General features: G+C 42.5%; 1 protein-coding gene across 20 annotated transcripts in view; it reads right to left on the bottom strand.

Annotated features, from left to right (window-relative positions):
* The window catches only part of FOXP1 (forkhead box P1), a 439375-nt gene that overhangs the window by 104910 nt on the left and 306943 nt on the right, over positions 1-27522 (bottom strand). For 2 of the 20 annotated variants that reach the window (XM_063630745.1, XM_063630746.1), the window contains exon 1: positions 4971-5097. The exons of 10 other annotated variants lie outside the window; for them this stretch is intronic. Coding sequence is in view for 1 of the 10 variants with exons in the window: in XM_063630743.1 (XP_063486813.1) it covers positions 997-999 (3 nt within the window). In the remaining 9 variants the exon portion in view is untranslated. Of the gene's footprint in view, positions 1-996; positions 4104-4128; positions 4241-4970; positions 5121-5473; positions 5619-27522 lie in introns of those variants that run through there. 8 more of the 20 variants (XM_055260623.2, XM_055260621.2, XM_063630739.1 and 5 more) reach the window with 8 other exon arrangements.

The following is a 27522-nucleotide window of genomic DNA, read 5'->3' as shown; positions in this document are numbered from 1 at the left end:
TAAATAAGTTCTCTTAAATTGAAGTATTACTCAAAAATAATGAAAGAGACAGCAACTGTTTCCATCCTATCTGAGACACGTACATGATTAAAATAAATAAAAGATAACTTGTGGATACAGTTTTAGACCAACAGTTACTGTTAAATGAAGAAAAATATAATGTCTATCTTCTGTCTAAAGAAGATTTTTCTAACACTAAGAATTAAATTTGTAGCTCTGCTTTCTCATGATTTAATCAGCACAGAAAATTTCATAGGGAGCTTAACTGCAAATATGTATTTTTTTTCCCATATTACTGAAAGGGAGAAGGGACTATAACTGAATTTCAACATACAGGTAGGCCAAAATTAGACCATTTCCAAAGTTTTATAAGGCCTTACTTAGGGTGCAATCACTCTTTAAAAAGAATTACAACTCAAGTTTCTCAAATTGTACTTTCTCATGCCTATTCCCAACACCTTCACCTTATACATCACAGTTAAGCTAAAGGGTGCAAATGAGATTCTAATGAGAAAACATCAGTTGCTTCTTTGACAATCTCACCATTCACTGATTTATTTCTAATGAAGACAAAGCCCAACCAAAAGCTTCCCATAAGTTAAAGGTCAAAATATGTTCAAAAATACCTAGTAAAATCAAGGCAAATGGGAAACCCGTGCAGACCCGCCTCATGAAGTGGTGTGACAATTAGAGTAATTGTACAAAAAGCCATCTTCAGGAAAAAGTAAAAGAAATTAAGCTGCCACAACTGTAACAGGTTAGATGAAAAAAATCAAAATTTAATGTATTCTCCCCTGTGTCATCTTGTTTTGTCAAGACATCAAATAGAATTGGGAAGTACAAAATAACAAGCCCTTGAGAAATCACAGAAGCCGACCTTTTTGATGTTGTTGATTTACCTTGTTCTCAGTTATTTGAACAATGATGTTTCAGATTTAAGGGCAAGATAAAGCTTAGAAATTAAAACATGATACCAAGGTATTCTAAAAAGCTCACCATAACATTTAGCGTGCATCTTCATTGATTAATTGCTTTTAACCGGATTTGAAAATGAGGCACAATGTATGTGTTCAGTATTCATTTTTCTCATTCGAAATTCATTTCTCTTCAAACAACTCACAGATTGGAAGAGGGACTCAATGAAGAGCATTCCTACAATCCAAAAGTAGAGGCCCAGATGAGCTCTTCTCAGATAATTCAAATCCCCCCAATCTGCAAAGGCTTGTTTAGCTAAGAGATACCTGAGTTTTCTTTTTTAAATGAAAGAAAATAAGGCTGAATGCAAAATGTCACTTGATGGGGGTGGGAGGGAAGTATTACATGCTCTGAAAGGACTAAAACAAGAGTCCAGAAATACACTGCTTCCAAGAAAACAAACCTTTCACCAAACAACAAATTTAGCTTACAGTGTTAAGACTATCCCCAAATCTAGCCATACAGATACACATAAAGCTACCCCTTTTGCCCCAAGAGAGCTACAGCTCATCAGCAATGTAACTTCTAGTCTTATATGAAATGTTATGTGCAGAGATATATGAAATCAAGCTATCACAAGACAGCATTCTCAACTTTTTTATGTAGGTAGTTCCTTCCACTCAAGCATATATATAAATCAAAAACTGCAGCAGTTACAACTATCTATTTGAGGCACTAAAAGTAAATAACCTAATATGTGCAAGCATTATAATTTATTAAACCTTGACAGTTAATAAAGCTGTTTAATAATTCCTTGTCATTGAATGCATATTTTAAAATGTAACACACAGACACAATTTATGTATTTATCTACTCTAACCTTCTCGATCAACTGTTGCTACGTTATCCCTTGTTTGTAAATCAAGGAATGACGAACTACCTGAAGTGGAATCTAACTGACCACTGTATTTGCCCAGTTACCAAGAACGTGGTTTTCAGGTTCTCCTTATTGATGTTCACCTACAACGAAACCACATAATAAAATAAATTCCTCCAATCTTCCTTTTTGCCAATTCAAATTTTACTCAAATGTTAGTACAGACTGAGAAGCTAGTCACAACATTCTCTCCTGATTGTCTCAGAAACATAATAACTCAAACAACGTTTCTGCCACATTAACCAATACAAAACTGAACTTTCATTGTTTTTAATTAATCTAGATTTTAATTTCACCGTATCTTCCAATTGTGTGGAGGTTGGCTGAAAAGTTGTAGAACTGGTCAGTGTCATAAAAGAGTTTATCTTTCAAGTGACAGGTCCTGACAACGTGTAAATGCAAGGCAGTGACGGTAAGGGTTTTGTTTTTTAAGGTACATTTAACTACAAACAACAACAAAAAATTCAACCATTCCTATCATAAGCTTTCTGATGATTTATGGTTTACCAACTGAGCAAGGTTACGCAACACTGCATGCCTTTAGATGCATTATTTCAGCTAGTTGAGATTTAATTAAGATCACAGCCTCTAAAAGCCCTGTCAAATGAAAATTCAGAGAAGACAATACACTATATATCCTCATGCAGAATGTTTCCATTCCATCCCTGGAAAAATATGAGTTAATCCGCGTTTCTATGGCTGCTGACAAAAGTTCGCTAATTTTGCTTTCTTCTGACACTGAGGTTGTTTTCTATTATATGTCATGAGATCATTCCCTTCCAGGGAAAGAGGAAAAAAATCCAGAGTGATACATGTTGCAGAAAATGCACTTGACATTATTAGCCGACATTATCAAAGCTTAGCCATGATGCCATCACATTTTCATGTAATCAACCCATGCTTACAAGTTTCATTTAATAAAATGTTTATTAACACAAAACAAACAGAAAGCCTACCTTACCTAAATTACTCGGATTACATAATTGACATGCGCCTCTCATTTCCTTAACTAACCAACTTTTTGTCAGACAAGCTGCACATTTGGGCAGGAAACGAAGTTCTTAAGGCAAATGGGTGAATATAAAGCCCGTTACTTTCCTTCTATAAGTCGTTCTTAGGGTTAAAAAATAATCCTCAGTAGATTTCTTTCTTATAGCTGGTATTGACCCATACTATCTTTTTAAAGAAAAAAAAATGTATTACTATGTGCCCCTTTACGTAGTCAAACGTATTTTTATTTGCATCTTCTTAATATTTGGTTGCTTATCTCATGCCTTAGAAATGACAGGTGCTTGCAGTCTCACTCTTGACAGGCAACTACACAAATAACTGTCTTGCCTGAAAGGGCTAATGCAGTACTAATGAACAATAAATCAACTTTGATTATCAAGTGTCAGCCGAATGCGTTTTCAGTTCAGCTCTATCACATCCTACAGTAAGTCAGCCAGTGTCTCTGGGTAGGCAGTCTGTATTTTGGTTTCATTTTTACACACTTTTCACTGAAATGTGTCAGGCAGCTACAAAGAATCACATAAAATAGATATAGACCTTTTCTCAATTTATGCAAAGGGCATCAATTAGGACAACGTGCTTCTGTCTTCAATTGATTTACTTAGTGGTCAATCTTAATAACCAATCAAGCTTTGTATTCTTTTAAACAACAATAACAGCAACACACACATCAAACCCTAAACTAGAATCTTAATGCGATCACCTTCCAGCTCTTTGGCAGTGACATGCTAGCTTGCGTTCTTTACCACATAAACCACCTCTGATTGCATATATACATTCCTCTTGGAAAACTCATTATATAAAAACAAACAAAAACAGCAAAACAGGGCCGCTTTTAAAATAAAAATGCCACTTGCTTTAAACTTTAAGAAATCTGGCTTAACACTGACTTCCTAATGATAAAATAAACGTAACTTATTTTTTTTCTTAAGCAGATTAGTCACTGATAGTATGATTCACATTTCCTGTTATCAGGCTTAATTTTTCCCCCAAATGTGTCACTTTTAGAATGCTGGAATCTATGGAAATGAGGTGATTTGCATTTTTAAATTGGTTTGATTAGAACATTTGGTTTGTTTGGACAAAAATATAAAATTACTAGATATTTTACTTGTAACTGTCAGGACTTGAAGGAGTTAATCCCAAAGAGGAAGAGTCTATATGTACTTTGCTCTAAAACTTTACCACCCACTTCCTAAAGGTCCTCTCCTTCCCATCACCATACTTGGTGGAGGAGGGGGAAAAAAAGTCCCGTTTCCACTGACCGTCTTTCCTGCAGTTCTGACAGTTGAGTTAGCTACATTCAGAGCCGGTTCAGCTGGGAGTACCCCGTGGTAATTCCTCAGTCTGCTGCACGTCCAAACCCCGCTCACTACTTAATTAACCAGCCAAGTAATGCAACAGAGGCTTACAATCCCCAACCTGCCAGAGTGTTCCATTCGCTCGCTCGCCTGCTCCGGTGTGGGGCTCTGTGCCTCTCCCTCCCCCTTTACTGTGTGAACTCCTCGAATTTGAACAGCTAAGCTGAAAATAGCCTAGACAGATATAGAAACAAACTATCAGAAGCAAAGAAACATCCACATGGGTTACACTGAGATGGAGGCTCCTTGTATATTTCACACGCTCTGAAAGTGACAGAAATCACACCCCAGATACGTCCCCCGAACGGAGTGATGGCGAGGGCTTCACCAAAGTGGCTGCGTGAAGGCCAGACCGGCAGAAAATGAATCGCAAACGAAAAAGAGAGAGAGAGAAACACACAAGCAGGACTTCCTCCAACTCTCAACTACACCCCACCCATGAACATTTAAAAAAAGAGAGCGAGAGTGTGAGCCAGAGAGCACGGGGTGGGGGGGGTATCTCTCTCCAGGACCCACAGGCCTGCAGCTCCTTTTTCTTGCCCCTCCACTCCCTCCCCGCCTCCACTTCCAGAGCGCAACTCCTACCCAAGTTGGTAAACAGCGAGGATGAGGATGATTTTTTTAAAAGACTCAACTTCAGAACCCTCGGGCTCTCCTGCCTTCCCCAGCGAGGCCCCCAGGAAGCGGGCGCCGCGGAGCCGGGGGAAGGAGAGCGAAACCGGCAAAGATCAATCAGAAGGACCAACCTGACACTCTCCATGTAGCCGCCAGGCGCGCGGAGCCGGGCTCGGGGCGCCCGCGCGGGCCGGGCGTGGGGTCCGGCGGCCTCGGCGTGCAGGCGGACTGCACGCGCGCAGGGGCGCTCCGGCTCGCGGGCTGACAAGACGCGCCGCGCCGCGCCCACCCGCCCCGCCCTGCTCCACCAATCACAACCCGCCTCTAAACACCCCGCGCCGCGCCGCGCCGCGCCGCGCCCCACACAATGGGCTCCGCGGCCCGCGCCCCGCGCCCGCGCGACCCGGCCCCCTCCGCGCGGCAGGTGAAATCACGCTCTAGTGCAACCCTGCTTTTGTCTGGAGAGCAACTCCACTTAATAGCTGTTAACCCGGTGACCCGCCTCCGGCTGACGTCTGGGTCGGCCGGGCTCGGCGCGCACCGCTCCCCCTGGCCGGGGCTCTGCGGGGCCAGGGCTGCCGGCGGGGCGGCGTGTTTGTTTCGTCTTTGAAACTGACAAAAGAGTTGTCCTAACCTTTCCGAGAAACCCGGGAGGCCGAAGAGGGGCACCCGGCGCTCGCGGCGCCAAGCCGACTGCTCGGAGCAACTGTTCGGCTTCGGGAGGGGACGCAGGTCTCCCAGGCAGCGCAGAGAAGCGCTTTCCTCGAAAACCGCCCTGGGAGGAGAACTTTCGCTTCACGTCGGGGGTTTCACAGAGCCTTGGCCTCCCCACACCCCTTTCTTTCCCAGAGTCGGTCTCGCCAAAGTGTGCCAGTGCGCACCGAAGAAAACTAAGCCGACGCAGGGTGGAAATAAATAACAACCAAACGTGCCTCGTCGCTGAACCAGGCGACTTCCCCTCTAGAACGACAGCTGCCGAAGAAAGCATCTGCCACACGTTTGCTAAGAAATAATTCTTTAAATTCCTTTCTTATTTATACAACAATAGCAACAACAAAAGCTACTCTCAATAAGCACTTTAGGATGACCTTCTCTATTAGAAATAGTCACTGCTCTTTCAGGCTATTGAAAGCTGAGTATAGTGTTTTTTTAAAAAGTCAACAATATGCTAAACTTTCTTGGCTCAACTGACACGACTTAAGCGTCAGGTTAACCTAGTCCATTTCGGCGACTCTAAAAAATCACCTATTTACCACCTTCAAACTTGGAGAAAAACTTCCGGGCCTGTATATTTTTTAAAGACACACACACAAAATCTCCACACACATTTTTATTCTTTTTCTCAAAATATTAGAGGAAAAGGAATAGTGTGACAAAATGAATACCTATTTGCCTTCAAAAAAAAAAAAAAAAAAAAAAGGCAACAAAATCTGACCCAGTAATCCCAGGAGTTTTGCTTCAAAGTACATTTTGATGTGAAGTATATTAAATGCAGGTTACTACAGACCGGAAAGAATATTGGTAATATTTCCAATCAAGCAAATGCCTGAATTTCAACAGGGTCAGCGGGGAGTAGCCAATTCCCTCTTTACTCTGGCTGTAAAAGAGACAAGCGCGAAGTGACCATCAAAGTATGATCAGATGTTAAATGGGCACAGCGCAGATCGCTCTTCATCCTAAAGTGTTTTTATGTCAGATACCAAATTTATTAATGGGGTTTTTTCAGGTCACAAAATGTGACCCCACCCTCTCATGAATATTCAACAGAGAACCAAGGGCGCTTTTGGGGGGTAGAAGGGCCTTAAATCTGCCAGAAAGTTCCCTGATTATCAGTAGAGTTCTGACTCTTAAAGAGAAAAGGTGCTCTTTCCGGAGGGGCTGGCAGAGAGCCCCAACGGCAGGAAATAAAAATAAAGGAAGTGCTCTCCAACCAATGTACAGGGAGAAAGTGGAAAGAATCATTTCAAAACGCCCAAGTGACTTTCTTTTTCCCAAAGTATTAAAATTGAGTTTTAATGTTTATAAACAAAAACTGGGATGTACTTTGAATATGCAATGTATTTTTATTTTAGAAACTAAGTTCTTCGTGAGGCATCCATAAAACTCATGCATGCTTTTAGAAGGTGGACTAACTCCTTTGCAGGTCAGTGTTTATCAGTTAATAGTCTCCAGGTGCATCAAAACAAACAATAAACAAGCAAACAAAAAACATCACAGACGCTCATGACCCAGCTGTGGAGACAAGCCTTAAACAAAATAATTAGTGAGTGATGCAATGCAGTGCTTACTCAAGTACTAAATTGCACGGTGGTGGCTGTAAGCACCATGGGACCACAAAGAAGGAGGAGATCTCTAGGAGGAGGGGTCTGGGAAGGCCCCTTGGGGAGGTGGCATTTAAAGGCTGATGGTTTGGGTCAGGGGGAGGTGACAAAAGAGAGAGGGAAATGGCTTGGCACACTAACTTAGAAGCCACCTGGAGCCCATCTCGCCCTCTCTCCAGACAGACAGATGACATGGTGACTCAGAGACTACTTATGGGCAAGGAAATGTCCCATCAGTGATAAACCTGGATAAACTACATATGCCCAGGCCACTTTGGTTAATTCTAAACTCCTGTGGTCCCGTGTACTTGCCTTGTGTTTGGGATTCAGGAAGAACTGGAACTTCCATAAGTGGAGTATAATATAAAATGTTAAAACCATTAGTAACTCAGAAGACTTTGTTAAAACCACTTACTAATCACTATGAGCACCAGGTCATTTTAGAAAAGCTGAATAAAAAAGGCCGACAAAAAAATTTTGGATTGTGGGTGTTTTAACAGTCTCATGCAGTTGTCATAATCTGAACACAAATTCCAGCCCTCATTGTACAGAGGAGGAAACTGAGGCTTAGAGAAGCAAAATGATTTCTCCCAAGAATTAAACATGGCCAGGTGCAGTGGCTCATACTTATAATCCCACCACTTTGGGAGACCAAGGCAGGAAGACTGCTTTGAGGTTTGAGACCACCCTGGGCAACATAGTGGGACTCCGTCTCCAAAAATACACACACACACACACACACACACACACACACAGCCACGTGTGATGGTGCATGCCTATAGTCCGAGCAACTTGGGAGACTGGGGTGGCAGGATCACTTGGAGAGCAGAAGTTCAAGGCTGCAGCAAGCTGTGATCGTACCACTGCACTCCAGCCTAGGCAACAGAGCAAGAACCTGTCTTAAAAAACAAAAAATAAAATAAAAAAATAAAACATACTACAGGCCTCCAAGAGGAAGCAGATACTGGATAATTATAGAAAAAGAGAAGCCATAATAATATAAAGTGAATACCTGTGTTGGGGGGGGGGAGGGGATCTTGAGGGGTAGGCCAACATTTAAGGAAGAGTAAAGGAAATGCTAAACACCATACTTTAAAAATATTTTTGATGCCCACATCCTAACACCCACAACAGATACAGCTCTTGTTCAAACACCACATATTAAGAAACCTGTCAGTTGCTAAATGAGTCCATTGTGCAGCTGGCTGTGCACTTAAGAACAGATTACTATGATCCCACACCAAACTCTAACCACCAAATAACACACCTGGGACTAAAATCATGTATTATATTTGGTTCTGCTGAGCCTTAGCCTTGAACACAGAAGAAAGTGAAAGGTTTTACTGCCCATTCAGAGCTGAGAATGGAGATAAGATGTATTAAAGGAAGAGTCAGGAGGAGCCACTCCTCAGGACATTATTCCATGTGAATAATGTCCACTCCACAGGAATGGCCCTGTGGTGAGGCAGATACAGCAGTGGTCCCTGGCCCACGTGGTCCTCAGTTCCAACGAAAGGCCTGCTTTGCCAGAAGCTGCTTGGAAATAACTAGAGAAAGGATAGGAGCATGGGGTGAAAAATCAACTGTGTGATCAGAGGCCAAAACCTTAATTCAAGTTTGCTGTCTTCTTCTGAACAACACTTGTGCTAACACAACACACATTTTCTTTCCCCTTTCCAATTAATTTAATGGAGTATCCAGGACATATTCTGAAATAACAGAACTTAAAGAGATTCAACCAACTGATTCCATTGCCGGAGAGAAAAAGCTAAAGCAACAGGAATACAAAATGTAAGCCCAGTAATATGCCTGATGGCCTACCCAGGGAAGCTGGCCTACCCAGGGAAGCTCGCCTCCCCAGAAGGAGGACTGCTTTAAGTATTTTTCCAAAGAATGCCAATGGGGCAGCCAATTAGAGTGACTAAATTGCAACAGCACTGCCCCATTCCTGAGATCTGGGGATTTGTCTCCAAGGAACCACCATTCTGTCTTGACTTAAGCAGTGCTTTTACTTAAAAATATAAATTAATACATCATCCATCTACAGGGAGCTAAGGCAGTTAGCTCCATATTGACATTGTTTATGTCACTGTTATGCGTATGTTGACAATGAAGCTAATTATGTTGGTTTTCTTCTGTGCCTGCAAGTTTGGCCAAGGGAAAATACTGAGTTCTCACTGTTCCATAGGAGTTTAAATTCCCCTTAATGCATCTTCCAAATTGCCATTTGCATTTTCATGTAATGCAACATTTTATAATGCCATTGCTTCTGGTTAATTTGTATATACACAGTGTGACATGTCAACATTCAGGTGACTTATAAGTATGATGAGCTATGGAAAACATCAACCTAAAGACAAACCCCTCACTCTAAAAGCATTCATAAGCATCAGAGGTAAACAAAATCATGACAGAAAAGAAAAATGACAACATCCTTTCCTAACTGTGCATTTGACAGTAATAAATTACCCTCTCTCATTTATGATAAAACTATAATCCCCTGTTTTAACATAATGTAAAATTTGTTAATGGACTGCTTCTGCCATGGGGTTAGAACAGATTACACTGAAGTGTGCAAAGTTCCTGAAAAGGTACATGTTTTGGGGCAGTAGAGCATGTCCCAAAGTGCTGTATCCTTCAGATATCAGGGGGGACAAATCACTGCCACCACCACCACCAAGTGTAATTTGTTATTTCCCTCCCGAAGAGTGACAGGATTTTTGGCCCACCCACAGGCAAACCCTCGATTTTTAAGCATAACCAGAAATGGGGCACTGAAGGGGAAAGAAAAGATGGCTCTTGGGGAATGAGATTACATTTTAATTTTTTTTAACGTTTAATTATGTAGAAATCGCTGAATATCAGATAAAGGCAACTGACCACCTTTATTTAGTATAGTCAGCTTTTCCAGAGATCTGTGGTGTGCAGCAGGCCTGCAAAGAGGCAAAGGGAGCGTGTCCCATCCTGCCCTCAGAACAATGCTCACACATCTTCCTCCCATGCAACACCACCCTCCTCTGACCCTAGGTTGACACACCCTCATGTCAAAACCTTCTTTACGCCTGCCCTCTGCTGGCAAGCCTGCCAGGATTAGGAAATTTTGACTACTTCAACTTATTCAAAAGACAACTTTTAAAGCCAGACAGAGAAAGGACATGTAATGTACTATTAACTGGAATATATAAATTAAGACATTTAAACAAAATGGGGGGGAGAAAGGGGGGCACCCCTAGTGAAATATGGCACTTTTAATGTAAAAATGCACATTCGTCTATTCTATTGCCTCCTCGCTCACAGCAGGGGAGTGCCAAACTCGATATTTTAGCTCGCCTAAGAGAACAACCTGTATTACTGTTGGGCATCTTGCCTTCTTTTGCTCACTCTCCGGGGAGAGCAAGTCAGCGCATTTTCAATAAAACACCTTCTTAGCAGTAATGGGCCACTGTTCCCATTTCAGTGGTCCCTAAGGTTTCATGATACAGTATATTTGACTGACTCGCAGTTCGAGTTTTCTTCTGGCATTCCTAAGATCCAAAAAAGGGAAGAGAAAAAGCAAAAGAAGAGTACTTGCTTATCCTTTGTTTCAGTAAGAAAACAGTCAACTTTGAGACTGATTAGCTGGTAGGACTTACACAAAACAAGGGCACTCTCCCCCTGCTACGGGAACCCTCCGCGCACGTGTGGGCCAGACTCCCAGCTGAAGGAGGGCTCTGGGCATTAGGGGGTAAATTTCTGCAGCAGCGTGCTGGGGTTTAACAGTGCAACTCCTGTCAGTGTCAATGGGAAGCACAAGGCCTGTACAAATCCCTGCATACCATTTCAAAAATATATCTCCAAGACGGGAAAATGAAGCTTAGCAGTTGCAACCTCAAAAGCATTCAGGAAGTAGCACTCTTGACAGCGCTTTAGATGCCGAGTAAATGCTCTTATAAAGAACACCCAATCCAGCCGACAATAAATCTTACACCGGGGAAGCCGGCACAGGGCTGTGGAATCCCCTCCAAGATAATTGCCTTCCACACTGTGTGGCATAGAAACCACTACACAGAAAACATTTTCTGGGGCTCTGCAGCTCGCTATGGCTTGCTTTTCTTTCCTTAATAGTCACCAATTACACAGACGCTCACACCCTGTCTTGAAGAGTGACCATATAAAAGTCTCAAGGTTTGTCTCCTTTTCTAGAAAAAAAGGTTGTAAGGCCAGTTCTAGTGGGGAGGGGGTGGGAGAGGGAGGTTGAGAGGGTGTGTGTAAGAACTCTGGAACGGAATCTGACACAGGCATCCCGGTGAGCAACCCTGGGTGCCTCCACTTCCCAGTCTTTGATGGTTCATGTAGTTTCCAGACTGCTCCAAGTACTGGGGCTCATCTACAGGCCGCTGAAGCGGTCAGCACATCTTTTCTAGTCCACAGTGGCCTCAAGCAGGCTGTTTAACTCTGAGATAGTGCAGGAATACTAGATATGACTTAGGATTCTATTAATGACTTTGTCAGGAATAATAGTGTGATTGTGGGCAAGTCACGTCACCTCTCTGCGCCTGCACATTTCAGCTAAACAAAGAGGAAGGTGGATGAGATCTCTCTATAATCTTTTTTCTTTTTCTTTTTTTTTTGAGATGGAGTCTCGCTCTTGTCACCCAGCCTGGAGTGCAATGGCACATCTTGGCTCATTGCAACCTCTGCCCCCTGGGTTCAAGCGATTATCCTGCCTCAGCCTCCCAAATAGCCGGGATTACAGGCACCTACCACCATGCCTGGCTAATTTTGGTATTTTTAGTAGAGACGGTGTTTCACCATGTTGCCCAGGCTGGTCTCAAACTCCCAACACCTCAGGTGATCCGCCTGCTTCAGCCTCCCAAAGTGCTGGAATTACAGGCGTGAGCCACTGCGCCCAGCCTCTGTAGTTTAACAAGAACAACAACGACAACAACAACAACAGCTATCATTACTGCTATCCTTACACCTATCATGTACCAAGTGCACATTTTACATTAGCAAAGGACTAATCTCTAGGTATTTTCTGCTTACAATTAGGATCCTATGTAAAACTACCAGAAATAGGGCTGGGTGCAGCGACTCATGCCTGTAATCCCACTGACTCAGAAGGCCGAGAGAGGAGGATCACTTGGGGCCAGGAGTTCAAGACCAACTAGGGCAATGCAGCAAGACCCTGTCTCTAAAATATTTTTAAAAATTAGCCAGGCATGGCATACATCTGTAGTCCTAGCTACTCGGGAGACTGAGGCAGGAGGATCACTTGGGCCCTGGAGGTTGAGGTTGCAGTGAGCCCCGATCACGTCATTGCACTGTACTTCACAGCCTGGGCAACAAGAGTGAGACCCCATCTCTACAATGAATGAATGAATGAATGAAACCAGAACCACCAGAAATATGGATTAAAATTAAAAATAGGATTTTAGAGCTCAATAATCTCAAACACTGTCATGTCTACAATCAGTCAGGGAACAACAATGAAAAAAATGTTTTTTGGGAAACAACCCAACACCTTTATTGGGACATTCTCTAGGTCATAAGCCCTATGAAACATCAACAACTTGTAGTACGTACAGTAAGTCACATACATGCTTTAAGACTTGGTGGATTTAGTTGAGGGGGTCAGATGAAGACTCTAAAACAACTTGACTTCTAAACATATTTATGTTTTTTTGTGCTTGTGACTTTTTCATCCTCTTCCTTAACCACTTTGGTTCTTTCGTTTCAACTATGCCTGCTTTCACCAAAAAGATTTCTGAATATCCAATCCAGCCTCCCAAACCACTTGCTTGCTTCTGTTGGTTGCATATTGGCAAGGAGAAATGAGTTTTAAGCATCTGGTGGCTGCTACTGATAGGGGGTGCCTTTTCCTTCTCAGATTGAAGCCACAGCTAAGGTTTAAATTGGATTGCAAGGGACATTTGGAAGAAAGAGTAATCTCACAGAGACATCAGACCCCTTTTGTATTAACAGTTTAATAAAGTCTCAAGAAAATGCATACAAAAATGTAGTCTAGCCTGCAGGCCAATTATTTATTTTTTATTATTTCAAATGGCATTTCGTCCCTCATGAGGAAAAGCAGTAGATGAAGCAGGAAGCTTTCAGGTCATATAGAACTTCCCTCTTTTCAAACAAATAAGGCATTGTGTGTTTGAACAATAGGAGGAATGTCTAATTGATCTTAATTAAATTCAGCGATGTCCAATTTTTGAGATGGGTCAGAACGCATCTATGTAATGTCACAATCCAACAGGCCAGACCTTTGAAATCAGGGCGCGCTGTGGTTAACTGTTCTCTGACACCCTTTTTCATCCATTCACCCATCCCACTGGGCTACTAACTTATTCTTCCCTCTAACTTTGTTCCCTGCTCACACCTTTCTCTATACCTCATGTGAATCCTGACCTCTTCCTGCCTTGGGGCTTATATTTTAACAACAGCAATAGCAATCCCCCGTATCTCTGAAGTCTGCAAAGCCCTGTCAACATTCTTACGACAACCTATGAAACAAGAATCCTATAACCTCCACTGCACATAGAGAAGGCTACCTGGAGTTTGAAGCAGAAGAGATGTGAGTTTGAATCCAGTATTTGTTACTCATCAGCAATGTAGGTGAGTTGCAAAAGTTTATATTATCCGCATTTCCTCATTTGTAAAGTGGAAATGATTATCTGCCTCAGAGTAGATAGATGTTTCTGTTATTATGTTCTGAGGGGGTGTCAACTTCTAAATTAATGTCTCTTGATTTGAGAGCATTGGTGTGAATACTTGATCTAACATATGGCAAGTACAAAGTGTCTAGCAAACCCTCCAATGTTGTTCACAGTTAGGGGACTCGTCTGAGGTCCATTGGCTGGTGAATGGAAGAGCTGGGATGTGACTGTGTCCTCCGGGGCTCAGTCTCCTGCATTAGGGACCCTATTCATTTGCTGGTTACAGAGCTTGGGCAACTTTGAGACAATGCTAACATAACAAGGACCAGAGCCACTCATGAACAGGGAGGTGCAGGAAATCCTCTAAAGAAGCCACCAATCACAAACTGGGAAGCACATACTGTGACCTTGGCATGGGATTTGACAAAGAAAGGGAAAATGAGGTAAGAGTTGGTGCCTGGTAACAAGATGGCTGAGAAATACAGCAATACTTATGGGAATGTATGATGCATTTGGCATTTCCTATAAAAGTGCTTAATCCTCCAAACAACCCTATGAAGTAGGTATTATTGTGCCCACTTAACAGACAGATAAACTGAGGCTCTAAGAGCTTACATTATTATTATTATTATTTTGAAATGGAGTCTCGCTCTGTCACGCAGGCTGGAGTGCAGTGGTGCAACCTTGGCTCACTGCAACTTCTGCCTCCTGGGTTCAAGCGATTCTCCTGCCTCAGCCTCCCCAGTAGCTGGGACTACAGGTGCCTGCCTCCACGCCTGGCTAATTTTTGTATTTTTAGTAGAGACAGGGTTTCATCATATTGGCCAGGCTGGTCTCAAACTCCTGATCTCAGGTGATTCACCCACATCAGCCTTCCAAAGTACTGGGATTACAGGCATGAGTCACTGCACTTGGCCAGCTTAAATTATTTAATCAGTATCTTGAAGCCGGTCAGTGGGGTGTTGGGACTTGAATGACTCCAAAACAAGGCTTCTATCCCATATGACAATCTGAAGACTAGGCTTGGGGGTAAAACTACGCTTGGGAGAACAAAGGGGCTGGTTCAGTCTTATTCCCATGGAAAATAAATGTGACCAAGTGTAACTGATTCGTCAGCATGAATGGAAGCTAAAATAACACAAAGTTAAAATTCTGATGTCCTCTTTGATTCTTACAGGATTCCACAGTGACAACCCACAACTGGGCTGGCTGGATGTGGGAGTGGGAAGATCGAGGGAGCGAGACCAGGGGCTCATGCATTCTTTTTGAGTTACTTCTCCTTGATTAAGCAGTTTCTTATACTCCCATCTCCACTGCTGGAAAGAGAGGCAGACAGACACCGACGATCTTCTCTCATCTCCTTCCGACACATGAGTGAGCACCAGGCAGAGGCCAGCAGCCTCAGTGCCTGAGTTCTCCTGGTAATACACAGTGTCTCAGATGTAAACATGAAACATCAGGGTGGTGGAGCTTATTTGGTCTCTAATCATAAAAGGCAAGGAGAGAATTCAGCATGGTGACTCTGGAGAGACACTGCCATCGGTTCTGATCCTGGTGGTACTATTCTTTGGCTGTACATTTAGGAAATTGCTAGTTTATATAGACTTCAGTTTCCTCATCTATAAAAAAGAACTAATCCTAGTACTTCACCCACACAAGGTTTAAATGAAATAAAACAGATCAGTGGCTGGCACACAGTAAGCACTTAAAATGCTTCCTAATGTATCATTATTACTATTACTACACACCACTTTTCCTTCAATTTCTTCCTTTTGCTATAATGAAATTACAAAAGCCAAAACTTATTTTAGTTTCTTAGACTTCTTATTTTTTTGTGCTGTAGGTGCTGTTGATCCTCACTCCAAAATTTAACTCAGCAGCGGCAGATCCTTCAGCCAAACAATGGAAGAAGACATTTGGTTGTTTTGTTTTTTAACCAGGGTCACTAGACCAAGACTCATCTACAAGAGGCAAAAAAGCAGTCCCACTTAAATCTCTAGGTTGTGGTGTGCTACATACCCCAGCCAGTTCATCACTTGCATGTGGTGAAGGAGTATGGTGGTTTGCTAAACACTGAGCTCTCAAGGACCCACTGGGTTTTTTTTTTTTAACAAATAGGGTCTAACTCTGTCACCCAGACTGGAGTGCAGTAGCACAATTGTGACTCACCACAGCCTCAACCTCCTGGGCTCAAAGGATCCTCCTGCCTTAGCCTCCCCAGTAGCTGGGACCATAGGCATGCACCACCAGGCCCGGTTAATTTTTTATTTTTCTTTTTTGTAGAGACGGGGACTCTGTATGTTGCCTAGGCTGGTCTCGAACTCCTGGGCTCAAGTGATCTTCCTGCCTTAGCCTCCCAAAGTGCTGGGATTACAGGAGTGAGCCATTGTGCCAGGCCCTGCTGAGATATTCTAAGGAGGCGTCTCTGCCCCAAGTGTCAAGCAGGTTGGCCAATATCAGACCTAATTTATGGAATCTTCGGCCTATATTTTTTCAATGTTTTGTTACTCACGGTGGAGCCTGTCTCCAGAAAGGCTGGCTTTCAATGTAGTCCCAGCCACTCTGGCTCTAGAGAGGGCTCAGCTTGCACCCAAATAGCATCATGGTTTAACAGGCTGACTTCAAGATTATTTTTCAAGTTCCCAATACCCAATTAACTCGAAGGAAGAAGTGGAAATCTCTTTTCTTTTCTTACCATCATTTGATCATTTGCTGAATTAACAAATACGTAAATACGCAGACATCAGAAAAGAAGGGCTCCTACCTTGGCCTCAGGGGAAAAGAGAACTTCTAGAATAAGACGAGAGTTATGCTGAAGATGAAAGGGTAATGCTCTGCCCTAGGGAGATGGGCAGGTAGGACTGGGAAGGGCATCTGAGCTACTGGAATGGCACGTGCCAACATTCATATGGCAGACAACATGAGTCAGAATACCAGAGAATGTGAAGGATTTGGTGTGACTGGGGTGATTATAATTCATGCTCCAGCTCCCTTCCTTTGAGATGAATAGTTTTTCTTCTTTTTCCCAATTTCACCTGCATTTCTTATCTCAAAAATTTACTTATCTCTTCCTCTTCTCATTCTTCCTGTTTTGAGCATGGTCTCTGTTCTTCTTTATCCATGTCATGTCCATGATTAACATCATCTCATCCAGTCTTGACCTCAGCTGGGTCAAACACACATATGTAGTTTTCCTCCAAGTTAGCAGAGTTTGGTGTTCTTTATTCCTATCCTGGCACGCTCTCAACTGTGATTGCTAAGCTTCTAAGCCAGAGATGTTTCAGTAAGTGGATCTCTAATATGCCTCTGGATTTTTTGAAGGGTTAATCTAACATTCACACAGGGATTGGGAACACACAAAGTTATGGAGCATGGGCTCATGGGTTAGATATTTCAGTCACCAAGTGTTTAAATAATATCACGTCAGACATAGTTATCTTATTATACAATTAAGTAGAAGAAAGCTTGAAGAGAGCTCACATCCAAGCAGGGTCAAACTTCTAAAACATCAAGGACCTGTATGCTAATCCTTCTTAGATATCTAAAAGAGGAAATAGAACTCTAACAAAAACGGCATAGTCAAGGCTACCACTGACCTTTCACATGTCACTCCCATTCTGCAGCAAGGTGTCAATCCCTGAACCCTGAGGTCTCTTTTTAGTGCACTCTCTCCTAAGGCAGCCTTGCTGTACTGGAGTGAAGGTGGCTCTTGTTAATTTTTATTTACTTGTTCCTTATGAACTAAGTGGGAGTGGGGGAAAGACAGCTAAAGACCTGTTTATAGTACAGTGAAACTGAATGTCATGAAAAGGAGCCAAGTCTAAACAAAAAGTATTCCTCTATTAGACAAAATTATCCTTTTTAACAGGAAAGCACATACACATGAGGAGAAGAGGTCACCAACCTAGCCATCTTCCCAACCATGGCACTAAATTTGGGGTGTTCCTACTTCCCTGACTTCCTACAGCATTTACTCTCTGTGCTGGTCACTTCATCATTCCATTACATATTGAATTAGCTCATCAAACGCCGTTGTACATAACCCTGTACATACCGCTCGTCAACAAAGATTCATGAATTTATAAACAAATGAACAAACCAATGAATGAATGTTTTCTATTTTCTCTTCTTTGCCTTACTCCTCTCTCACTTCCTCCCCTCCTGAGAAGCATTTATGGTTCCTGTGCATATTTTTTTTTTTTTTTTTTTTTTGAGATGGAGTTTCACTCTTGTTGCCCAGGCTGGAGTGCAATGGCATGATCTCGGCTCACCGCAACCTCCGCCTCCCGGGTTCAAGCAATTCTCCTGTTTCAGCCTCCCGAGTAACTGGGATTATAGGCATGCGCCATCATGCTTGGCTAATTTTGTATTTTTAGTAGAGACGGGGTTTCTGCATGTTTGTCAGGCTGCTCTCGAACTCCTGACCTCAGGTGATCCGCCTGCCTGGGCCTCCCAAAGTGCTGGGATTACAGCCGTGAGCCACCCCGCCCGGCCTCCCTCTGTATATTTTCTCTAAACTGTAAGCTCTGAGAGATGAATTGTGTGCTCTTTCTTCCTTCTCCACCTGTGGTGCATTTCACATAGCGTTAGGGAAAAAGTAACTAAGTTCTTGCTAAATAATAGCATCTCTATAGGTAAGATGAATATTCAATGAGAAGCATCCTTATATTGCCATGTTTAGGGACTAAAATCTTTTGATGACAATTTTATGACTGAGTGGCCTCATCACATGCAAAAAGTGCATTTGTATATAGGAATCAATGATTAGACTCTTCGAAAATTAAAAAACGAAACAAAGCTAGGTACAAACCATGATTCAGTGATTACACAAATAATAAGTGTCATTTTATGGCTGTGAGTAAACTTGAATGACTTACCCTAATAAAACTGTACCTACTAAAGGTAGACAGCTATCCAGGGTTTTAAAAAATCATCTGTCTTTCATTTCTCTTGCTAATTTTGTCAAATGAAAAGAATCCTTCTGAATGGACGTAAGACTGGAAGGGCATGAAAAGCAGTTTTTCTAAACTGCTACCAATACCAGCACATCCTGCAACTAGAAAACGTTGCCCAAGGAGCTTCCACTTCATTTTGTTTTGCCTCCAAAGGCTCTTCACTGATGAAGCTAAGAAAGAGAAGGAGGAGGAAAGACCCACAGGAAGACTGCAGCCCAGACTTCATTGGAGCCACTAGTCATAAATAGTGGCAACTTTAGCCCTTCTCGTTGGAAGCACAAGAGCTAGCGTGACCTTTGCTTCTCTTTCGTTACCTGGATTCTGGGAACTACAGACTTAAGAACGAAGTTCATCCCACCAGCGGATGCTATGGAACGCCTGCACTATAGCTCCCCCACTTCCTACCACGCCCACTCACGGTTTGGTTTTGCCCCTTCCTGCTGAAGTTCTAAATAGGTTCTGGTTTTGTTTAAAGCATGCAGCCAGTATTTGGTAAGCGACAAGCAAGGCTACCCACTCTAACTTGCCCCTGCACCCCTCCAAATAGAGTGCCCAGAAATGAGCATGGTGGGACAGGTGTCTGCCCCTCTAGTCCAGAGGAGGACAGACGCCCAACTCCTCATTATTCTATTAATACAGTCTAAAGTCCTTGCCCCTGCCCCCCATCTAGGTCTCAACTGGCTCCTACTGGTGTTACAATCATCCCTCACTAATTGTCACACGAACTGCTGTTAAGTTAGACCTCTTCACTCTACGCTAGTACCGTGGTATGGGCTTTGCATTCATGCCCATTAATGATCTTTTTTTCATTTTGATCGAGAACTTCAGCCTGCTGAGACTTTGTTTTAAAAAAATCTTGATTCTTCATCTCAGCATGTTAACTCTTCCCCATCCTCCCTCAACACGGACAATTTCTATTATCTCTAAATTTCTTGGATCATATTCATCTGAGAGATATTGTGATCAGTTTTCTAAATGTGCGCATTTCAATGTTTCACAACATCTAAACTGGGGTGCTATTGTTATTATTTGACAATTAAGAAGACCTGTTCACATCAGGGCTTATTCTCATGTATCACCCACGCCAGGCGTGGGGTTATTCCCACTTATTACCTGTACCAAGACAGGTCCGGCCCTGCCTTCTCCTGCCACCTTCACTCAGCACCCAGCACAGTGCCTGGCTCTCAGCAGAGGCTTCATTGACAAAGGTTTTTGAACGCATAGATGAGCGAGCTTACTTAATCTTTACCATAACCCTATGAAGATTCTGTTTTCAGTCTACATTTTATAGTTGAGAAAACTGAGGTCTATAAACTTAAATAACTCACTCAGAGTTAGGCACCTGTTACACAGAACCAGCATTTAAAAATAATGCCTAGAAAGTATAAACAACACGCACAAGACACGCCAATTGCTCATTTCAGAGCAGGACCCCCAAATCAGGTCTTGTGCTTCTCTTTCTTGTGAATCACTAGCGTGGACTGTACCTCTCCAATCACCTCTCCTACCAGCTTTCTGTTTCTCTTTTCTGCAGAAACAGACATAGCTAAAGAAATTTCCAAATTAAAACCTGGCAATGGTTTCCATATTCTTGTTTCCTAAACCTATAAATCAAAACTGTCTAAACAGGTCATAAATGTTCCTCAGCAATATAATGGGAAAAGTTCTGATTTATAGTGCCGGTAGAATAATTTTAAATAATTACATAAGAGTTTTGAAAAAATGCAATTAACACCTTTAGAAGTTTTTTGAGATGAAAATGAATCTCTGGAGATGACTGTTCCCATACATAAAGATAGCCAGTTAAAAAATAAAAATAAAGCTACAAGATGCAACTGTGTCTGAAAGATCCTATGGAGACAGAGAATAGGAGCTACTATTTACAATGGGAATTCACCAGTGTGACCACATCAATAAATGTTTAACTGTGTCGCATTATCACACGATAACACAATCATCAAATGTACTGTCGAACGTTGCAATTAAATCGCCAAATAAACATCTTATTTCTATTCAGCCCCAGCTGATGGCTTTCTGCCTCTGTACTGCTTTGACACATCCTACCACACTGTCCTTTGGAACACTTCAAATCCACCTACCTGCTCTTGCAAATCTGGCCAATGTTCTTTCCTTCCTCTTTCTCTTCATTTGTGATTCATCTCCTTCAGAATCCAACCTTCTACAGATGAAGTCACTCCAAGCATCCATCCTTAACCCTAATTTCCCTGGGTATCAAAGAAAGTCTTACCATCTCTGAATTTCCTTCTTCTGGCTTAGCAAACAGTAGTAGTTATGATTTTACTCAATGAACCCATTTCTCAAGCGCACTTAAGATACTAATCTTTCTCTTCTGTCTCTCACTAGGTGATCTTCACTTTGGCCCATTCTACCAGCACTTTGTCTGAAACCTTTACCTCCACAGGAATTGCAACTCTGAAAGTGGCACAAGGAGGCAACCTCTGACTAAACTAATTTTTTAAGTATATACTGCTTAATGCTAACTGTTCTGCATTTGTGTCCAGGTTTACCTTGGATACAACACTAAACAATAATGAAGGAGAACTTGACTTTCCTCAGGGCTCCTTCAGATCCAGTGGGAATCTGAAAAGTGTTCTAACACTCCATAATTCAAAACTGAAATGGCCCAAGGTATCTCCCCAGTTCTTCCCAGCACTTATACTCAGCTCAGTAATTACACAAAGAGAACCCTCAGCCATTATCCTGGTATCAGAATTAAGAAAAAGAAACAGAATCATAGAAACTCTTATCTGGAATAGATTTAGCGATCATCTTAATCCCACCCCCTCATTTTCCAGATGAGGAAACTGATGCCCAGGAGGGAAAAATGAAGAGCCAAAGGTCATACCTCTAAATAGTTACAGGCAGAACCGAGACCAGAACCTAAAACCTGTGACTCCTTATTAAGCATTCTTTCCATTGCTTCACGCCACCAGACAAGGAAGATACATGAGGAACCACAAAACTAAAATAATCAGCCTCCAACACTTAGAACTGTTTTGGTTGGGGGATGCATAGGGAGAAAACAGTCTTTCTGTATTTGTTGGAAGGAACAGTGCTTTTTATTTCCACTACAAGTTATGAATGAAAAATACACCTAAGTATTACTCACCAAAGGCACAAGACAAGATTTAAGTCATCTTCCATGGTCACTCACATTTCACTTGTCTACTATGTAGCTAGATTTTGTCATTAACCCAGGGCTGAACTGTCCAACAGTGTACACGGTAGTCACACATGACTATTTAAATTTAAGTGAATTACACTTAAATAAAACAATTTAGTTCCTCTAACATATTATCCACATTTGAAGTGCACAATAGCCAACGTGGCTAGTAACTACCATGCTGCAAAGTGCAGACATAGAATAGATGATGCTGTGCTGGGCGCGGTGGCTCACACCTGTAATCTCGGCACTTTGAGAGGCCCGGGCGGGCAGATCACTTGAGGTCAGGAGTTTGAGACCAGCCTGACCAACATGGTGAAACCCCATCTCTACTAAAAATACAAAAATGAGCTGGGCGTGGTGGCGCACACCTGTAATCCCAGCTACTCAGGAGGCTGACGCAAGAGAATTCCTTGAATTTGGGAGGCAGAGGTTGCAGTGAGCCAAGAATGCACCACCGCACGCCAGCCTGGGTGACAGAGTGAGACTCTGTTTAAAAAAAAGAAAAAAAAAAAGAATAGACAGTGCTGATGTCTAGAACATACTAGTCTGTGAAATGGGCATCATATGAAAGCCACCACATAAATTGTAAGTTTGTAAACAACACATGTTCTCACTCATCAGTGGGAGTTGAACAATAGGAACACATGGACACAGGGAGGGGAACATCACACACTGGGGCCTGTCAGGGGGTGGGGGGTAGGGGAGAGATAACATTAGGAGAAATACCTAATGTAGATGACAGGTTGACGGGCGCAGCAAACCACCAGGGCACGTGTATACCTATGTAACAAACCTGCACGTTCTGCACATGTAACCCAGAACTTAAAGTATAATAATAATAAAAAAAAGAAAACAAAAAAAAAAACAAAAATTATAAGTTTGTTAAATAAACTTTTCACAGTATCAAGGCACTGCAGAAATATTCTAGAGCAACTTTTTCTGGTTTCTAATGAAGGAACTGAGTCTTAAGACATTTATTTATACTGCGCTCCCAATCCAGGTTTGGGATTAAACGTCTAATTGTCCAAATCTAGGAAGTGATTTTCCCACTAACCAGCTGACTGGCTAAGCAATATGGCTAGCAATATGATATGGCTCACCATTTTTAAGATAAGGGGCAAAATGTCTACATAGCACTTACTCCTCCATCTTCTAAAAGGAACCTGAGTGGCAACAAGTTACTCCTTATCTATTCTGGATCTACATGGTTTTAAGGGAGCCAACTTCATCCAGGGGGATGCAGGGGTGGATATAATGCTAGGTCCCACTGATATAGTTTGAATATATGTCCCCACCAAATCTCGTGTTGAACTGTAATCCCCAATGTTGGAGGTGGGGCCTGGTGGGAGGTATTTGGATCACAGGGGCAGATCCCTCATGTCTTGGTGCTGTCCTCGTGACAGTGAGTTCCCCTGAGATCTGGTTAAGCGTGTGCCCCCTCACCCCCAAATCTCTCTCTCACTCCTGCTCTTGCCACGTGACATGCTGGTTCCCCCTCTGCCTTCCACCATGAGCAAAAGTTCCGTGAGGCCTCCCCAGAAGCTCAGCAGATGCTGGCACCATGTTAATGCAGCTTGTGGAACCATGAGCCAAATAAACCTCTTTTCTTTATAAATTACCCAGCCTCAGGTATTTCTTTATAGTGACACAAGAACAGCCTAACACACTTACCAATCAGCACATCCCCTCCCTTCTCCACAGCGACTGGTTCATGTATAGATAAGTGACCCAAATCACTCAATTGGTTCAAGGACTTTCTCTGGAATTCCTGAGCAAGAGATACTCTCTTTCTGAGGGGTTGCTAAGCTGTAAGTATGTGAAGCAGGGACTCTTAGAAGCCCTCTGGCCTCAGCAAGGGAAAAACCTGACAAAGAACGGAGCCAATAGGAAAGAAACAGAACAGAACAGAAGAATTGGAACAGACCCTTCCTGATGACATTACCTGAGTGCCTGGTTCCAGCTGGGTCTGAGGCCCGGCTAACCCTTGAACTTTTAAGCTCTATGAGCGTACACACTCTCTCACCCCAACCCCTCATCACTTGCCAGTCTGAGCTGGGTTTTGACATTTGCATGGGAAAAAGTCTTGACTAATACAGGTACCTCCTTCCATAAGAAGATTAGGAAGTGGTCATAGTGTAACACTTCCAAACAACCTAGAAAAGCACTGCCTGAGGGAAACCCCAAATTACAAGGCACACCACTGCAGTTGCAAATCTCGATGCCATTTTGGGAGGGATTCCCCAAGTCAACCCCAACTGTACATGGCCTGTCCCAGCCATGCACCATTCACTAGGTTTCAGTTCACCACCTGTGCATTTTTCTTTCGATCACCCCAATTCGCAAATTTCTTTCAAGGGTATGCCTGCAACATCACTTTGAAATTCAGTAAAGTATCTTCTATTCACCAAGCCCTGGGAATTTCTTCAAGACATTTTCACCCTCTAAAGAAAATAATAAAGAAATCCCCTCAAAGTCTTATGATGACCATACTATTAAGAGTTCTCAGTCCAATGGGTTTTCACTCAAAATTCTTTCAGTGTGTGTGGTTTTTTTTTTTTTTTCCCCAAAAACAAACTCTACAATGATTCACTGATTCCTCACCCATGGGTTTGTTTCTCTCCTTTTTCCTGAATCTGATAGTTTATTTTTTGTTCTTGATCCACTCTGCCAAATTATGATAATCTCACTTTCATAGAGTCTGATAATAAATGATTTAAAATAATTCATTAGCAACTATTTTATTGTAATACATACATTCTAGGGAAATACACATTTTTCTTCATGGTGGTCTCTTTCAAGCTATCTGACTGAAATCACTTACTGAGACCAGGCATGTTAAAATGTAGAATAGATTTTTCATGAATAACCTGCCCTTGCATAGTTAACACTATTTTTCACAGTCTTTGCTTTCTCCTACATAAAATGATTTTTTAAAATAAATCATTGTTGGCCAGGCGCAGTGGCTCATGCCTGGAATCCCAGAACTTTGGGAGGCTGAGGTGGGGGAATTGCTGGAGCCCAGGAGTTTGAGGCCAGCCTGTGCAACACGGCAAGAGCCCGTCTCTACTAAAAACGCAAAAATTAACTGGGTGTGGTGTCGGATGCCTGTTAATCCCAGTTACTAGGGAGGCTGAGGCACAAGAGTTGCTTGAATAAATAAACAAATCAGTCAATCAATCATTGTTTAAATATATGGATCTGGGCATAAAATAGTCATTGCTTGTTAGTGGCTGTTCATTTCTTTCACTCAAAGAATTTGCCAAAATCCACTCATTTCTATGCATTTTCTGTCCAGCTCTGTAACAGCTTGCAACTACTTTTTTTCTTCCACTTAGCTTTTTGCTTTTCTTTTCTGAGGCGAGGTCTCACTCTGTCCCCCAGGCTGGAATGCAGTGACACAATCACAGCTCACTGCAACCTCAACCTCCCATGATCAAGCAATCCTCCCATGTCAGCCTCCTAAGTAGCTGGGACTCCAGGTGCATACCACCACATTCAGCTAATTTCAAAAAAAATTTTTTTTTGTAGAGATGGGGTCTCCCTATGTTACCCAGGCTGGTCCCGAACCCCTCGCCTCAAGCAATTCTCTTGCCTTGGCCTCCCAAAGTGCCTCACATTACAGGTGTAAGCTACTACTCCAGGCCCCACTTAGCTTTTTTTACTTCCCCCCATTAATATTTAGTATCCCAAAGTTTCATTTATTTTCCTGTTATTATGAAATTCCAGGTGAAGATTACTGGGCTCCCATGGCTTCAGCTTTTTACTATTAAGGAGTATCATATTAGAATCATCAACAACAATCCAGTGAAATTCTAATAACATTATTAGCACCTTTCATTAAGCGTATGTCACACGCTGTGTGTCTCTAGCTGGGTTCTTTATGTCCAAGTTTTCATTTGGTTCTTGTATGGTGGGTATCATTTACGGCCTTTTTTTTTAGATGGAGTCTCACTCTGTTGCCAGACTGGAGTGCAGTGGTGTGATCTTGGCTCAATGCAACCTCCGCCTCCTAGGTTCAAGCGATTTTCCTGCCTCAGCCTCCTGAGTAGCTGGGACCACAGGTGTGTGCCACCACACCCAGCTATTTTTTGTATTTTTAATAGAGACAGGATTTCACCATGTTGGCCAGGATGGCCTTGATCTCTTGACCTCGTGATCCGCCCGCCTCGGCCTCCCAAAGTGCTAGGATTACAGGCGTAAGCCACTGCGCATTTACAGCCATTTTATAGACAAAGAAACAAAGTTTTCTATTTTGCCCAAGGTCATGGTGGCAGGTCACGATTCAAACATGAATCCTTTGTTTCTAAAGCCTAAAGAGACTTAGGATGACATGGCTGAAAATTCTAGCATTGGAACTGCAAATATCGGATTGAAATCCATCACAACTGTATTCTTTGTAGCTGTAAACCTGAAACCAGTGTCTCATGTTGACAACTGGCCTTGCCCATGTTTTGTCCTTGGGCAAGGGGCAAAAAGAAAGCTCTGCCCTCTTTCAGACTATGCCCATTACAGTTCTAGCTGACTTATCTAGGACTGCTAGTTAATTTCATATTAAGGAAATCTGTGAGCAACACATAAAAGGAGATCGTCTCTTGTTCTTATGTGACAACAACATATACAAACATCATTATTATGCAATGTACTGGGGGGAAAGGGAGCACATTTGATAAATGTCATGAAATTTTATTCTTCGGGAATCTAAAATTCCTGTTGCCTTTTCTAATCTCCAGTGTCTCCAGCTGGTCCAGAGGTAACGGCTCCAATCCCAGGCTAGAGACTCCACCTCTAATTTCCCCAAGTCTGTCGATGAGAGGCAGGGACTGAAATCCCAAGTTCTGTCTCGCCGGATATTTTCCAGGAACGCCTCTCTTCCAAATCATCAGCGACATTTAACATGACCCTGGGCAGCAAACTTCTGCCCCAGAGGAAAGCAGAAAACCAATTTATGTAAAATTAAAAGCGATTTGCTTGATCTATCACTTGCTTCCACTCCATCCTACTTTCAACTGTAACACATTCAGCTGGAATTACAGGCTACCTCTTCGTCCTGCACTGGGGCATAGAATCTATCTATGCACAACCATGGAGAATAAACATTACAGATAAAATAATGACTTTGGAAGCACCAGGCACCCTACCCAAACACAAGCTACATGTGTGTTCACAGATGGAAACTAACGGCTGTTTACCCTGAAGGCCCCATAAGAAAAATGCAGTCACCTTTACAGTAAAATGCAACTTACTATTCAACATGCAACAAAGTGAGATAAAGAGAGGGATAGGGACTGAATTCCAACAAAGAGCTCTTATGGTACCTTGGATTTCCTTGGGACAGTCCAGACCATTCAAGAGCTGTGCACGCCCTGAAGAGGTGAGCCGCACAACTGATGAGATCAAAAGACCAAGGTAGGAAAAGGGTTGCAGGCTAGCTCGGTTCTTTGTTGGGTGGGTCAGAGAACAGAACTCATGTGACATCATTTTGTGTCTTGCTCTGGAGGTGCACTTAGCAAAGCCAGAAATCCAGTGTTAATTAATCAAACAATGACAACAAAATACCGGTTTTGTCTGGCAAAGGA

The sequence above is a fragment of the Symphalangus syndactylus genome, chromosome 21 (assembly GCF_028878055.3).
Source record: "Symphalangus syndactylus isolate Jambi chromosome 21, NHGRI_mSymSyn1-v2.1_pri, whole genome shotgun sequence".
NCBI lineage: Eukaryota > Metazoa > Chordata > Mammalia > Primates > Hylobatidae > Symphalangus > Symphalangus syndactylus.
This window is presented reverse-complemented; position numbering and strand designations above follow the sequence as displayed.